The sequence below is a fragment of the Eptatretus burgeri genome, chromosome 15 (genome assembly GCF_056783735.1).
Source record: "Eptatretus burgeri isolate ZD-2024b chromosome 15, Ebu_testis_v1, whole genome shotgun sequence".
NCBI lineage: Eukaryota > Metazoa > Chordata > Myxini > Myxiniformes > Myxinidae > Eptatretus > Eptatretus burgeri.
In genome coordinates this window covers 25,517,776-25,534,493 of record NC_140975.1, presented here as the reverse complement: position 1 = coordinate 25,534,493, position 16,718 = coordinate 25,517,776, and the positions used below count along the sequence as shown (strand labels likewise).

At 49.5% G+C, this 16,718-nt stretch overlaps 1 protein-coding gene across 2 annotated transcripts in view; it reads left to right on the top strand.

The window, feature by feature from the left end:
• LOC147011775 (dynein axonemal light chain 1-like) overlaps positions 1 to 16,718 on the top strand; it is a 69,287-nt gene that overhangs the window by 19,206 nt on the left and 33,363 nt on the right. For both annotated transcript variants that reach the window (XM_085855844.1, XM_085855845.1), the window contains 3 exons: positions 654 to 763; positions 2,833 to 2,888; positions 3,077 to 3,132. In XM_085855844.1, coding sequence (XP_085711970.1) covers positions 654 to 763; positions 2,833 to 2,888; positions 3,077 to 3,132 — 222 coding nt within the window. The remainder of the gene's footprint in view (positions 1 to 653; positions 764 to 2,832; positions 2,889 to 3,076; positions 3,133 to 16,718) is intronic.

Sequence of the window (16,718 nt, the reverse complement as noted above, 5' to 3'; positions counted from 1 at the left end):
GTTGAGAAGGAGCGCTAACTACCCAACCCAATGCATTTAATTACATAATAACCCCTATAGGGAAGGCACGATTCTTAATGTTCATTACGGAAATAACTATTCTAAAGAGTATATGTGCTGCATGCGTTTCAATCTCAGCATGCAGTTTTATAAAACCACAACAATATTTCGATAATTGTTTGTAGACAATATATAGACAGACACTAACTGTTGTGAGTATCTCATTCATAGAACTTTTGAACACCCCACATACGTTCCTGAGTATATTATCGGAAGATATTTGAGAACATAATTGTTCGAGAATATCTTTCTTTCTGCCATGAGTATGGCTGGTTAGCTCATTGGTTAGGGTGGTGGGCTTGGGATCCCAGGATTCTGAGTTCAAACCCCCCTTGGATGTTAAACTAATTCCAGGTGGGGTTGACTCTGCCTGTCATCCTTCTGAGGTTGGCAAAATGAATGCCAGCTTTCTGGTATCCTGTGTTGGAGTGGTGACTTGTCCAGGATTGTGCCCAGTAGCGAAGGAGACTGCTTAGGCAGCACCAACGCTCTGCACAGAGTATGTTCCCAATGGATGGATGGATGCCATGAGTAGTTCAAACTGTTCTCAATCTCATTCAGCATGCATTATGCTTTCTTTTTTTTTCTGGCAGGAGACTCTTCACAAACAGAAAGCCTCTGAAGCACTCGAAGTGAACATTTACGGCCAGACCCCTTTTATTAAGAAAATGGATACGTCACTGTCAACATTGCAGAAATGCGAGTAAGAGGCACATCATATTAATGTGTCTTGGGGTCTGTGGGTGGTTGGATATGTAGTGGCATGGGTGATTCGGATTGGCTGTTTCAGCTGCAAGGAACTCCCCACCTCTCATGACCAAGTGATCTTTGATTGTTAACATTTTTGCCTCTGTCTGTTGGTGCTCGATGCTTGGTGTAAATGTGCAACCTGTGATGATGTGAATTGCTTTTTTTATGGTCTGTAGGGTGTTGAGATGTGTGTTTGATATGCTGGGGACACAATATGAGCTGGTGTAGTTAATGACTGATCTGATGTACTGTTTGTAATTTGTATATTAGTGATGTTGCTTCTTTGTGGTATCCAAAGTCAGTGCCTGTGAGTGCCCTAAGTGTGTTCAGCTTGGGTGAACATGGTTTTATTTTAATGCTTGTGATGTGATCTGAGAACGACATGGATGTGTTAAAAGTGACGCCTAGTATTTTTGTTTAGTGTGTTTGTGTAGGATAGTTTGGTGTGTGTGTGTGGGGGGGATGTTGTTCAATGTGATGTGTGGTGCAGCGCAATGTTCCTCGGTGTTTATTATTTATTAAAAGAGTGACTTGATTTTGAGGGAGCTACTTTTAATCTGTTGATGGTGAGCCAGGTTTGTGGGGTGCTGAGGAAGGGTTGAAGTTGTGTCGTGGCTGTGTTGATACTGCTACGAGTCGAGATAATGGTTATATAGTCCAAATATGAGGCTATTTTTAATGTTCTCGGGTAGTTGTGGAATGTCGTGCATGAAAATATTAAAGAGTGTGGGGGAGAGGATTGATCCTTCAGGAATTCCATTAGGAAAGTATATTGTGCGTGATGACTTGCCGTTAAAGATTACATACAACTATCTGCATGATAGGCCGTTGGCAAGCAAGCATTTGGTGTCGTGCATGTTTGTGTTGTGTTTGGTTTATTAGGAAGAGTAGTTTTGGAAAGGCATCAAATCCTTTGCTGATGTCTATTGTGGTGATAATAGTGCATTTTGGTGGTTTTCTGCTGTTGAAGCCATCAAACGTGTTTTGTCAGGAGAGTGATAATGGTGTGGTTTGGTCTGAATCCATGCTGGGAACATGAGAGTGGGATTTGAAGGTGAGTATTAGGAGTTCTACAACTAGATGGTGTGCAAAGTAATGTGATAGGTCTGTAGGAAGCTGCTTTGGTGGGTTCTTTGTTTGGTTTAAGGAGAGTAATGATTTTGCATAGTTTCGAAATTTGGGAAATTGTTGAGTGTTGGTAGAAGTTGCTTATATTTGTGAGGACTGATATGCTGTGTGATCCAAGATGTTTCAAATATAAATTGAAGATGTTGTCATGTTGTGATGGTGTTGTCGAGTTGGTAGCTGAGTTTGCATCTTGTAATACTTATTTTCACTACTCAGTTTTCCTCTTTAATGGTTCCCATCTGAAGACTTAGCTCATGATGCTGGGATTCTCTGGTTCAAATCGCATGCACTTCCTTTTTTAATTGTCCACCGTATTGTAATGCCCTTGTCCTACATGCAACGCCCATGTGGACTCCTCCATGAGCCTTATATATCAATGTAGAATTAATAAACAGAACGTGCAACACATTTGCAAAGCTGCTAATTCAAAAGCTGCCATTTATGGCAGTAGCTGCCACTGTAAATGGGAGAAAGCAGGGACAGACAGTCAGACATACAGTACATATATGATCAGCATCATTATGTCCAAAAGCTGTGACCCTAAAAACCCCTATTTTGGAAACCACGTGGCTTTCTCACAGCCACCACCCAAGAAAGGTGATAAGTTTTCATTCTCGGCCATCTTGGATTTTAGTGTATTACGTAAAAACCTAAAATATTTCAGGAGGGCTCAAAACCCCAAAAGCTAAATTTGATTAATTGGCTCAAAGGAAGCTGCATGCCAAATTTGATACTTTTATCAACTCCAATGGTAAATTTTCTCAGCCACCTGACTAAAATGGCTCATCATTTTTTACTCTTCATTATAAGACGATTCACCAAACTTGGATGATCCCACTGGAAGCTTTAGTCTCCGTCACATTGTCGAGCCAATGTGTGAACGTATCGTTTCAGGAAACTTTCATTGTCAACAAATCAGATAAAGAACATTGCAAACCTGCAGGGCCTGAGTGAGTAATCTTCTGTTTGCATTCATTACGCCGTTGATAATAAACATTTTGTTTCTATACCATGAAGAAGGAAAGACACGACAAACCTTATCTCGCAAGGTGACTGAACTTGGTAACTAGTTTCCAACTGCAATAATGTACGTGAAATGTCAAAAAGGTTTGGAACGTGATGACGTCTATTTTCACAGAAAACCTGAAGATTCTTTCCTTGGGTCGGAACCTCATCGTCTCTCTGAATGGTCTCGTGAGTATCATATTGAGTATTGCTCTTGACAACTGTTTCTTTTATCATCCGGTGTTCCTGATGCATGTTTGCATCAACATGAGGTCGTAGTTATGGAAAACAGACTATGTATTATACCTCAAGGGAATGTGAGAAAACAGTAAGGTGCTGAGTAGAGGTTCTGGGGGTTATTGGAAGGGATGCTACTAGCTCCTATCAAGCTGAATAATCAACTCCTTGGTTTGTTTCTTTTCTTTTCTTTCCCTCATCACAACAAATGCTTAAATGTAGAGTTTTGAGGAATGCACACTCACTTTTTAGCCATCTTGCTTGAATCTCGACCCAGGTATAAACTGTCATCCCGGTGTCTTGCAGGCAGGGTGAGGCATCAACATCTCTGCCATCCATGGGAAGTCGGTGAAACTGAGTGCCCCATCTTTTAACATTCATTAGTGGACGTTAATGATCCCACAGTGTCCTATGCGAAGAGTTGATGAGCCATCATCAGCACCCGAAGCAAATTGCAAATTCCTGTTTGGATTGTTGATAGCAAGTGGTATAGTCTTCTTGTAGGATCCTTACCACAAGGTTACACTGCTTGCTATCTTAAAATTGTGGTTGCTGTCTGGCCAGCAGTTTCTGCATTATACACAAATTGACCAGATCACATTCATGTGATGGCCTTTTTCGGATATGAAGGGCAACTGATTATATTGGAAGAACGATAAGCCAAAGGACCTATCTGCCAGCACCGGTCGTTGAAGATCCCCAGAGTGTTTTGTGAAGAGTAAATGAGTGAACACTGGCATCCTGAACAAACTACAAATTACTACCCAAATTATCAGGCCTGGTGAGCCAGTTCAGAAAGACTTGGACCAAAAACTTTTGCCAGCTGAACCCAAAAGAATGTGGGACTAATTGGGGCCGTTGAAGAGTAGTAGTAGTAGTAGTAGTAGTAGTAGTAGTAGTAGTAGTAGTAGTAGTAGCAGCAGCCGCAGCAGTAGTAGTAGTAGTAGTAGTAGTAGTAGTCGATGATATTGAAACGTAACAAGTTAATTTGCCTGTATTTACAAATACAAGCTTACACGATGAACATAGTCATACCTAGCGAGCATGCACAGATATCTTTTTATTCATTCTTCCTCTGTCCTAGCACCGTATCTCATTTCATTGCATTAATTTCATCAAATTTGGAAACAAAAATCTGCTTCTGAGCCAACCTGGTTTGTCTGCATGATATAAAATCAGCATGATGCCATGAGCAACAAATGTAATTTTTATGGGGCGGGGGGAGGGGGGGGGAAGTACCTGCTCCAATCATGCAACATGTTACCCATAATAGATTTCAGAATGGCTCTTCTAATAGGCACATACTTGGCCAAAACTGTATAGAACTGCAACAGCCTTAGCTCTGGAGGGTAAATTATTCGTTGATACAAATTCGCACAGGTAAACTGCTTCAGCTTTTTCTGGAGGAATTAAGGTAATCTAAATATTTTTTACTGTGAAAACACAAAAAGGTGTACTTCACATGTCTGTGGTTTAGGCAATATGTTTTTCAAAGGTGGAGTAAAGCGATGATATTGTCGCGGAATCGCGCCCGCCGGCGTGCGAACGGCCACGTAACTCGAATCGCGGCACGTCGCCCACCGGACGGACAATCCAGTCGTGACCCTCTCGGACTAACGCCGGGAACCAGTCACGGATGGACCTTTCGGTCTCACCGCGATCGAGCCAATCGGCCCCCGCGTGGGATAGGGTTGCTCGCCAAATTCGACCTACCTAAGTACCCACACGGAGGGTAGACCGGGCGATCGCACCTCGCCGCAGGTCGACTTCGGACACGGGCCACTTAAGCGACCCGTTCCGTACTATCGGGATAACCGAGCGGTGTTATTCGTCGACCTCGACGGTTCGATTAATTATCGGGCGTCTTAACGCACGACCAACCCTTTACGTGAAGCAAGATGAGGATTCAATGAAAGAAATGACGAAGCGAAGCGGGAAAACAGTTCAATATAAAGCACATTTATTCGCGATGAACGGAAAGCACACATATACAATTCCACCAAAAGCACATAGAAAAGAAGAAGAAACACAATGCAATTTTACACAAAAAGCAAATGTAAAAGCGAAGACACAATGCAGAGCTATCCGACTACCGAGCACACGGCAACACTTATACAATTCTACTTCACAGACGGCGCCGACAACACATACCCAAAACCAAGAAAAAGAACACCCTCAAGGATGAGGCGGGCCTGGGGCCGAGACCGGGTCGGGCCTACCCGTCTGATGATGAGGGGCGAAGTGGCGATGGTGCCCCAACTCCGCGGGCCTCGCGGACAGTGTCTGGTAGGGGGTGGGAAGGGGGTCCCCTTTTGTCGCACTATCTCAGCGCGGGGGGAAACAGGAGGGGGTTGCTGATGCTCGGGGAAAGGAGGATTTTTATTCTGTCTCGGGTCCCGCGACGAGCGTCTCCACCTCGACCAGGTCGCGCCGTCGGCCTCCCGCCTTCAGCTCCCGGCACCGACGCGAGCACCCCCTCGTCCGTCTTCGCCGCTGCCACCTCTCCACAGCTCCGCCGACAACTCGTTCCAACGCACAGCTCGTTCCAACACGCAACTTCCTTCCAGCTCCACCGACGACTCTCTTGAACTCCGAACTCACTCTTTCCAACGCACACCACTTTTCTGACGAACGCAGCCGCTTATATAAGCCCCGTGGCTTCGCCTTTGACCCCCTGCCTTCGACCTTTCACCTCGCTCCCCATTGGCCCGAGAAAAAGTGGGCGTGAATGCTTTTTGATCCATTTTTCTGCGGAAAGTCCGTGATGTTTTGTACACGCTGTTCGGTGCGCGCCCTGCACGAGTCCAATACCGGTACCCACAAGCGGCGCAAGAACGGTGGCGATGCGACGGTTGCGAGGTGTGACGGTAAAGGTCGTGGCTGTTGTGGTGAAGCGGCGTTGTGGTGGGTGGTTGATGTTGTGATGACTGTTGAGACATGGTTGGTGGTGGTAATAATGGCGGTTGGTCCAAAATAAAGATAGTAAAAGAAAAACGGCTATCCTGAAGAGTCGCAGCACACATGAATGACATTTATTCCCTCGAGACAACGGGTTTGGGCCTAACTACACATATACTTACCGAGATATCTCACCTAAGGGACCTGAATGGTGGTTTGCGAATTTGGTCAACCACAACACTACCCCCTCCCCTTTTTACAGACTCGTCCCGAGTCGTCAAATTTTCGTGTGCCATCATGTGTAGTTTTCCCCTAGTACATTTTACCTACGGATCCCTGAGTGCGACATTCATGGTATTCGTGTCCCCAAAATAAATAACCTAAGGGCTGAGTAACTACCTAAACAAACTCACTCACACGGACGACTTAAATAAAATTGCCGGCGCTAAGACAAACATGCCGGGGGGCGCACTCATATTTACAGTACATCTTAACCTTAACTTACAAATTTTACACTAAACCATGGCCCAGGATCAATGAACTCTGCAAAAAGAAAACAGTTAGCAGGGAGCCAGGCTGCCCGCATGCAGTCTCTGGCTCAAACAATGCAGGTGACAGGGAACGTGGCCGGCTGCTCACACGCAGTCCAAGGCCTTCCCTTTTGAAACTGAACGCAGTGAAAAACGGTGCATGGGCTGCAACAAACGCAGTCTCCGTGCCAGCTCAAGTGGCACACGCAATGAGCACACGAATGGATGGATGAATGGTTTGAACTGAACGCAGTGAACCACAACGGTGCATGGGCTGCACAAATGTAGTCTCCGTGCCAGCTCAAGTGGCACACGCAATGAACACAACGAATGGATGGATGAACACAAACACGGTGCACGGGCCGCCACTGCAGGCCCGTGTTGCAGCTGCCAACAGGGCAGTTCTTGCAGCTTGCAAACTGTTGCCTTGATCCTGGCGCACATGGCAATGAACAGGGGGGGGGGGGCAAAGCAAAAATTGAACGGGGCTGGTGAACAGGGGCAGTGGGCATGGCATGGCAAAGGTAGCAGGCAAACACAGCCCGCAGAAGAAGGCCGCTGCAGGCAAACACAGCCGGCAGATGAACTGGCCGGCACAGGCCTTGAAGTACCACAACTGCAGATGAAGTGGCCGGCACAGGCCTTGAAGCAAAACACGGCCAGCCGATGGCACAGGCCTTGCAGCACAGCAGCTGCAGATGAAGTTGGCCAGCCTTTGCCGTTCCGTGGAGGTTGGTGGAGGGAGTGCGGTGGTGCTGGCCACTTGGAACGCGGGCTCGGACCTACCGACCTGTCTCCCTCCCACATATCGCCTTTGCCTGTCACTGTACATACCCACTCCCTTAATTTGTCAAACCCCAATTTAGCCCCAACTTAATTTTTTTTGTTGTTTTTATTTTTACTTCCCCACTATAAATCGTCCCCTAACCCCCTGTACTGTCCTTGTTCGGCTAACCTATTCTGTCACCTAGCCTACTCCCAACCCCTACGTTCCCTTCCCGGAGGGGAATAAGGGAGAGCTAGCGTCCTGTGTCGAGGCCCAACGAAGCCTCAGAATGGCCTCCCCAGAGTTCGGCGATCTTAACACCAAGTGGGTCCAGCGGCCCACAACGACAGCGAGGGGATGGATGGTGCGGAGGGGTACATCTCCTAATCTACCCTAACCATTTAACTGTTAAACTACCCCGGGGCTTTCAACAAGCGCCTCTCGCTTAAACTATTGGTTCTAACAACCCAGATTCCCGTCGCCTGTGTTGGTGTCCTCACAATTTCGGGCCTCGCCCCCCAATTTTCTCTCTGTGCCCTCACACGGTCTCATGGCTGGGACACGTGGCTCCCTTTGGCAGGCACGACCCTCTGCCGAATCTCCCGCTATGGCACCCCCGGGCACTACACTGCCTCCGAGCCTACCAGCTCCCTAAACACCGGGGAGTGCCCCCCATGGCACCTCCCCTGAAACGCACACGTGGCAGGCTGGCTTCCCGGGCCCCTTTCCGAGGGTCACCGTTGCCCACAACACTGCCCACGCGGCTAATGGCGCCCCGGGCCCCCGCACCAAGCAGGCGCACCCGTGCCCACTACGCTATCCCGGCCCCCCATGGGCCCATGGCCTACCGCGGCCGACTAGCCTGGTGCCCGGGGTACCCACTCAGCGATACTCACCTTTCGCAGCCACGCTCCCAAGCCCGTCAACAGGGCTCCTGCACCCCTCCAAATGGGTCTCGAGCCTACTTTCCCACCAACAACAAAACGACCTCCATTTTTTCAATTTGACTAACCCAGCTAACTCACTCTACACTGACCCCGGGGTCCCTTGGGCGGGAGTCACTCCTCCCCCCCAATCACTCATCGCACCATGCATTCCCCATTCGCTCCATACACACAGACCCGCTGGCCTCACTCACTCAACATGTACACGTACTCACCTCACAACCCACAACTCTTCAACACACACACCGCTGAACTCTGCCATCCTTCTATCTGCATCCCCTAACTAACTCGTGCTCCCACGTCGTCCCTTAAACTAGTAGCACGTTCCTTTTAACACTACGTAGCTAAACTACGTCAACTCTACACATTCACTCGTCTGTCACTGTTTCCAAAATAATCCCATATTCCATTTTCCCAACCTAAAGCTCACTAAATCCCTCTAACTAATCCATTCCACGGGCCCCATGAGGACTTACCCCCTGCCCCATGGAGCCGGTCTAGCTATGCTAACCCTTCCCCCTTACTAGTTTCCATCCTGTGCCCTGGTAAGGGGGTCTTCCACCCCTTGCCCAGGAATCCTGTGCACCCGAAAGTGAGGCTTACTGTTTTTTTGTTTTTTTTCATGCGCAGCACCAGCGCGGCAACTCGCGCACTTTGCACCTGCCCGTGACGTCATGCAGCTGCACGTGTTCCTTGTCCCTCCTTGGACGGTACCATCCGGCAGGGATACCCCTCCTGCCGGATTCCAACCCCACGTGCAGCCATGGCGTCACCGTGCGCATAAAAAAAAACAAGCCCCACGTCTCGAGGGGTTCCCCACGCGAACACATGTGCTTTGCCCGTTGGAGCTTAACACACATGCCCGCGTGAAGAACCCATCCGGTCCAAATCCGAAATCCTGCCTAAACTTTGTCCGTCCGCGGGATCGGCAAATCCACCGCGTGCGTTTCCGGACCGGGACTTCACTCTCGCAAGCGAGCACGTGGTGGCCTCGTGCGTTGCACAGCACGGACCTCGTGCTCACTGCTGGGTGAACCCGGCACGGTCCCCGAAACAACTACAGCCGCTACTCGGCTTTCTTTCCTCACATGTTGCCATCGTCGCCATTCAACCCACGCACACCTGCGTGTTACGACGCTCACAGTCCATTCCATCACATTCACACCGGGAGACGCGGCTGCGTGCTCCCGCATGCCAACCGACATCTCCCTCACATACCGCTCTCTCACACACACGGTCTCCCTTGCACTCGGCCGTTCACTCACGCGTGCCTCACTCACATATGCGGGGGCACTCACCCGCGGTGCCTCATCCACACACCGTCCCTCACTCACACACGCGGGGGCACTCACCCGCGGTGCCTCATCCACACTCCGTCCCTCACTCACACACGCGGGGGCACTCACCCGCGGTTCCTCACTCATACTGGCCGTTTCATCCACACACACGGCCTCACTCACACACGGTGCCTCACCCACACACGGCGTGCTGGGAAGCACGTACCCTGGCACCATCGCCACCACACCACTCACACACGGGGTCGCTTCCACACACGGGGACGCACTCACGCCTTGCACCACACACACAGGGACAACCACACTGGGGATTTGTGTCCCCACAAGGGTCTCCGGGGCCTCTATACCCCCCAAGCTCTCCAAGCACCCGTTCGCAGCACTCCTCCCCTCAACCTCGCAAAGCACGACCGAACTCACCTGGTCGTGACTCGCCTCAAGGGGGCATACTCCCTCCCCTCGTTCCTGGAGGAGGCCATCCAGGTGCTCGCACTGGGTCTCTACCCAGTCCGCCAGCTCACCCCCATTATCCTCCACTACCTCCGTGTGTGTGTGCGCGTCACTTACCCCGTCTTCATCGTGCAGTCTCTCTATTTTTTCTGTCTCCCGTGTCTATACATTTATAAGTTTCTGTTGTCGTCACCTCGTGTCTCGTCTCACACGTTTTGGTCTCCCCATTTAATTTTTCCCTTTTGGTCACCGTCGATTCTTCTGTCACGACCCTCGCCCAACACGCCCCCCGAATTATTTTTTTACCCGCCTCCACCGCGGGCCTATCAGCCGCTGCACCCCCTTCCAGCTCGTTTGCTCCCACACGTGGAGTCGCCATTCCCAGCTCCCTGGTCACGGCCTTCATGCCCGCCTGCAGGCATCGGCCCATGTTCTGCGTCTCACCCCGTAGTTCTTTCATTTCCTCCTTCATGTTTGCTTCCATTCCGTTTATTTGCTTGTTCATTTCGTTTTTCATTTCATTTGTATATGTATCCATCTTTTCGTTCATGCCTTTCATTTCGTTTTTTATTTCATGCGCATTCGTTTCCATTTGCTTGTTCATTGCCGCCAGCATGGCGTATAGCTGGGCCATGTCGGGTGCGCTTGGGTGAGCCGATTCGGCAAGAATCGGGGGGTTTTGGTGGAGAGGGGGAGGGGAGGTGTCATACACCGCGGCCGCTGCCGCACCTATTTCGGGCTCTGGGTTCAGTTGGGCGAGTTCGTTTTCCTGTACAATCAACATTTCCTGCACGGGGATTTCATCCTGAGCCATGGATTCTACACATTCTACATCCATTTCTAATACCCCCGGCTCCCGCTCGCCTTGAGACGCCATCTTGCTTCTCGTGAAGGGTTAATTTCGCTCGCTCGTAATTTGGAGGGAATCGGGGGTCGCTTCTCTCACCCCTGGACCGATTCCCGTGAATTTAATTGGAGACAGGAGAGCCCGTTTTCCCGTTCCCCGATACCAGTGCCGCGAGGAGGGCGATGGATTTGTATCGCACGACCTGACACCAGTGTTACAGATTCGCGCCCGCCGGCGTGCGAACGGCCACGTAACTCGAATCGCGGCACGTCGCCCACCGGACGGACAATCCAGTCGTGACCCTCTCGGACTAACGCCGGGAACCAGTCACGGGTGGACCTTTCGGTCTCACCGCGATCGAGCCAATCGGCCCCCGCGTGGGATAGGGTTGCTCGCCAAATTCGACCTACCTAAGTACCCACACGGAGGGTAGACCAGGCGATCGCACCTCGCCGCAGGTCGACTTCGGACACGGGCCACTTAAGTGACCCGTTCCGTACTATCGGGATAACCGAGCGGTGTTATTCGTCGACCTCGACGGTTCGATTAATTATCGGGCGTCTTAACGCACGACCAACCCTTTACGTGAAGCAAGATGAGGATTCAATGAAAGAAATGACGAAGCGAAGCGGGAAAACAGTTCAATATAAAGCACATTTATTCGCGATGAACGGAAAGCACACATATACAATTCCACCAAAAGCACATAGAAAAGAAGAAGAAACACAATGCAATTTTACACAAAAAGCAAATGTAAAAGCGAAGACACAATGCAGAGCTATCCGACTACCGAGCACACGGCAACACTTATACAATTCTACTTCACAGACGGCGCCGACAACACATACCCAAAACCAAGAAAAAGAACACCCTCAAGGATGAGGCGGGCCTGGGGCCGAGACCGGGTCGGGCCTACCCGTCTGATGATGAGGCGCGAAGTGGCGATGGTGCCCCAACTCCGCGGGCCTCGCGGACAGTGTCTGGTAGGGGGTGGGAAGGGGGCCCCCTTTTGTCGCACTATCTCAGCGCGGGGGGAAACAGGAGGGGGTTGCTGATGCTCGGGGAAAGGAGGATTTTTATTGTCTCGGGTCCCGCGACGAGCGTCTCCACCTCGACCAGGTCGCGCCGTCGGCCTCCCGCCTTCAGCTCCCGGCACCGACGCGAGCACCCCCTCGTCCGTCTTCGCCGCTGCCACCTCTCCACAGCTCCGCCGACAACTCGTTCCAACGCACAGCTCGTTCCAACGCGCAACTTCCTTCCAGCTCCACCGACGACTCTCTTGAACTCCGAACTCACTCTTTCCAACGCACACCACTTTTCTGACGAACGCAGCCGCTTATATAAGCCCCGTGGCTTCGCCTTTGACCCCCTGCCTTCGACCTTTCACCTCGCTCCCCATTGGCCCGAGAAAAAGTGGGCGTGAATGCTTTTTGATCCATTTTTCTGCGGAAAGTCCGTGATGTTTTGTACACGCTGTTCGGTGCGCGCCCTGCACGAGTCCAATACCGGTACCCACAAGCGGCGCAAGAACGGTGGCGATGCGACGGTTGCGAGGTGTGACGGTAAAGGTCGTGGCTGTTGTGGTGAAGCGGCGTTGTGGTGGGTGGTTGATGTTGTGATGATTGTTGAGACGTGGTTGGTGGTGGTAATAATGGCGGTTGGATCAAAATAAAGATAGTAAAAGAAAAACGGCTATCCTGAAGAGTCGCAGCACGCATGAATGACATTTATTCCCTCTAGACAACGGGTTTGGGCCTAACTACACATATACTTACCGAGATATCTCACCTAAGGGACCTGAATGGTGGTTTGCGAATTTGGTCAACCACAACAATATATTTGTTCATTTCATATCAATCACCCTTTTACCTAACCTAATCACCTAACAGCTTTTAAAGTAGTGTTTGGCATATTTAATATAGTTTCCAAGTGATGGTTGGTGAGAGCAAGTTGTCACATGAATTAAACCTAAATGACATAGTGAACAAACACCACTCGACCAAACTGCCAGGTCCAAGTCATATCATATCAGGGTAATGAACTGGTACTGTATTTGATTGAGGTCCCTTCAAAACATTTGTGTGGAAAGATACTGCAGTGGGAACAGCACTGGAATGGTTTTCCAGAGAACCTGGGTTTGATTCCTGGTCTGGATATGTAATTTTTAAATTGCATGGAGTGAAGGGGATTAAAATAGATAGACTAGTTATGTCATTCATAAACATGCAGCATAAGTGTGTGGTTTCTGTTTAAATTGATAGAACATGTGTCGAAGTGTGTTTAGAAGCCGATAAATGTGCACCCTCCCTTGCATAATGTGTCCAACGATTTTCCACCACTCCTCCCATATTAATCCTTCAAATCATTTCCCTTCATAATCTGTCTATGTTTTTGCTTTATAAATCATTTGCAGTTCCACAAGTCAGCCAACCCCCCCCCCCACTCCTCCTTCATGGAAGGCGAAATGCAGAGCCTTGTGACCATGCATAAATAAATGTAAGAGCTATGCCGGCAATGGCAGTTTCATGGACCGACTCGAGCCACTGAAAACCTTCGAAGCCACTGGACGCTATGAAATGCTGGGCGGTGAGTTAATGTGTGTGCAGCTATGCATGGACATGAGGTAATAAAGCCTGAGGTACGGGGGCAAATAGACAGTTCCACAGAGTTCCAAGACAATAATGGACAGATTTTTTTTTTTTTTTTATATACCTTGTCGAGGCTCGTATGAGAGCTAACACACAACTCACAGCAAGGGGGCATGAGACAAGAGGGGCGGGAGTGGAAGGGACAAAACAGTGGGGAACAGACACATTAGGTGAACTGTGGAAGGGAGAGGGATGGGGATGGGACGGGGAACCTGGAACCGGGACTTTCAGGAAGGAAAGCAGGGGAATTGAAGGAAGTGGGCTTGGGTGGATTATCGGGGGTAGAAAAGATCGAGGATTTGGATGGGGGAAGATAAGAGGTGGTGGTGAACAGCTGTTTTGAAAGCCTGGAGGGAAGAATGGGAAAGAATAGAGTGAGGAAGTTTATTCCAAAGGCGGGAAAAAAAGAGGAATGAAAGCGTGAAGATGAGCAGTGATTCGTGATTTTGGTAGTTTTACCAGAAGGGGGTTGTTGGCGGACCTTGAGCGCCCTGTGGAAATGTGGTGGGGACAAATCGCAGAGAGAGCACGGGGGCAAGGCTGGAGAGGAGTCGGTAGAAGACAGAAAGACCACCGACCAACCTGCGGTGATTGAGTGAGAGGCCCAAAGACTCAGCTTCATTGCGGGAGATGCCGATGATCTTAAATGCCCTGGTTTCGACAGCGTGAAGCCGAGAAAGGTGGGAGGCAGGAGCACCAGCCCAGAGGGGAGAGCAGTACTCCATCAGGCTACGGACAAAAGCTTTGTAAGTGGTCAGGAGCTCAAGAGGGCCGAGGAAGGACTTTGCACGACGGAGGAATCCCAGTCGGCGACTGGCTTTTGAGGCGAGGTTGGAAATGTGACTTTCCCAGGAAAGGTCATGGCAGATAGTGAGACCCAGAAGCTTGAAAGAAAAGACTTCTTCCAGAGGATTGTTGAGAAAGTGGATGGGGGGTTTTTCTAAACGGTCCTTTCGAAGAGACATAGTGAGAGTGTGAGATTTGTCTGGATTGAAAGACATGTTCCACGTGTTGGACCAGTTTGTGATTTTATCCAGATCTGCAGTGAGCGAAGAAGCTGCTGCTTGCCGGTCTGAGGGATGACAGATGGTACGGCAGAGGGTGGAGTCGTCGGCAAAGAGAAATAGAGGATTTTCCAGAGAGTCGGAGAGATCATTGATGAAAACCAGAAAAAGAACAGGGCCCAGAACGCTACCTTGAGGAACTCCAGCCGGCACAGGAAGAGTGGATGAAAGAACTCCATTTAGGGCCACACGTTGACTGCGACAGGAGAGGAAGTCTGCGAGCCATGAGTGGAGATGGCCTTGAATACCATGGGAAGAGAGTTTGGTGAGTAGTGCAGGGTGCCAGACACATAGATACACACTAAGTCCCGTAGATGGGTTGAGTCCCGTAGAGCCCCGTGAGTCTGAGTTAGCAAACTGCAAGCTGGACTGTGGAGAGGGGTGTGTGTGTGTGTGTGTGTGTGTGTGTGTGTGTGTGTGCGTGTGTGCGTGTGTGCGTGTGTGCGTGTGTGCGTGTGTGCGTGTGTGTGTGTGTGTGTGTGATAGAGAGAGATGCATGTGACCAAGCCTGCCATCTTCCTCCCGCCAAGACCACTGCCGCCAGTTCATCGCCACCCCGGCAACCACATGCAAGCATCGCGTGACAAATGGTTCTTTCTGTTTCATGATGTATTCCTGTCTTGAATACATGTGAGTAATTGGAAATCCTTATGATTTGCATCAGCCACCAAGATCTCATGGGTGCTGGGGAAATAATTAATATTAGAAATTTAAAGGAAACAAAGATTATATGTATACAGTGGTGCCCCCAGAATCCGAATTTAATTCGTTCCAGTCGGCTGTTCGGATTCCAAAAAGTTTGGATTCCAAAACTATTTTCCCAATAAGAAATAATGGAAAGTGAATTAATCCTTTCCTGGACCCCAAGAAAACACACTTTCAACTGAAATTACCCATGTTTAAGGTAAAATAAGATGAGTAAATTACCTTTTCTGGGTCATGAATCTTCTTCCAAGCCTGGGGGATAAGCAGGAGCGTTGTCGCTTCTTCCATCAGGTCTGGATGCAGCTCCGGCCTATCAGTGGCCATCGGGATGCAAAACGTAAACTGTTCAGTCTGGTGGAGGTATGTAATTAACCATGAAGCACCAAATGGTGTTTTATATCCCAGTACACTCTGTGGAGACACAAACGTGCCGTTTTCACCGCACAGTTCCACGGGAGAGAATCAAGAGGTGAAGCGATTGGATGACGTTGCATAACGTCACTATCATGCTCGCGAATAAAACGTTGAGTTCGTTAAAGCCAATTCGTCAGAGGGTTCATTGAATGAGTTCGCTTCATAACGGGTTTTCGCGCTTTTATCGCTTCTTTATTTTTCATAATCCTACACACGGTCGATTTCGGCAGCTCGATTTGGCAGAGAGATCAGACACACGCGTACCGCTCTCATGCTTAGCGATAAATTCTTTCTTCAACTCAATTGTCGTTCTCACGAACTTCCTCTTACTCCTATTTGCTTCACTGCTCTTCTTGGGTGCCATGGTGAATGCACAAGGATGATAATTGAAAAAAAAACCCAGCACAAATCAAGGTGAAAACACGAGGTAAAGTAGCGATCGACACACGAGAGATGCTTTCACGAGTACTTCCACTGACGGCCTGAATGAACAAAGCGCGAAGATGCAGGTCGAACAGGCGGGGGAGACGCACGTGAACAAACATGAACGCCACGTTGTGTTCGGTTTTTGAAAATGTGTTCGGTTTTTAGGGCAAAATTTTCTCGAAAAAATTGTTCGGATTCCAATTTGTTCAAACAATGGGGCGTTTGGATTCTGGGGGCACCACGGTATATTGTTGCGGTCACGGGTACCAAGACACCAGCTTGTCTCTCAGGGGGATTAATCCCCGGTTATCCTCGGTAGAGCCGGACCTGGGGCCACCACTCACAATTAACGTTGTGGTTCGGTGGGTTGTTTTAAAACCACGAACGCCACCCAGTCAACCATGAGTTCCAGTGTCTGCCATCTAATTATTCCGTTTAAGTAGAGGTCACATGGTTACCTGAGCAGGGAGCACGCCCTCGGCAAAGCACCAATGTTATCTGATTAGATTTTAATTAGGGCGGCCGAGCGTTTTAACCGCTGGTGCGTGCCGACG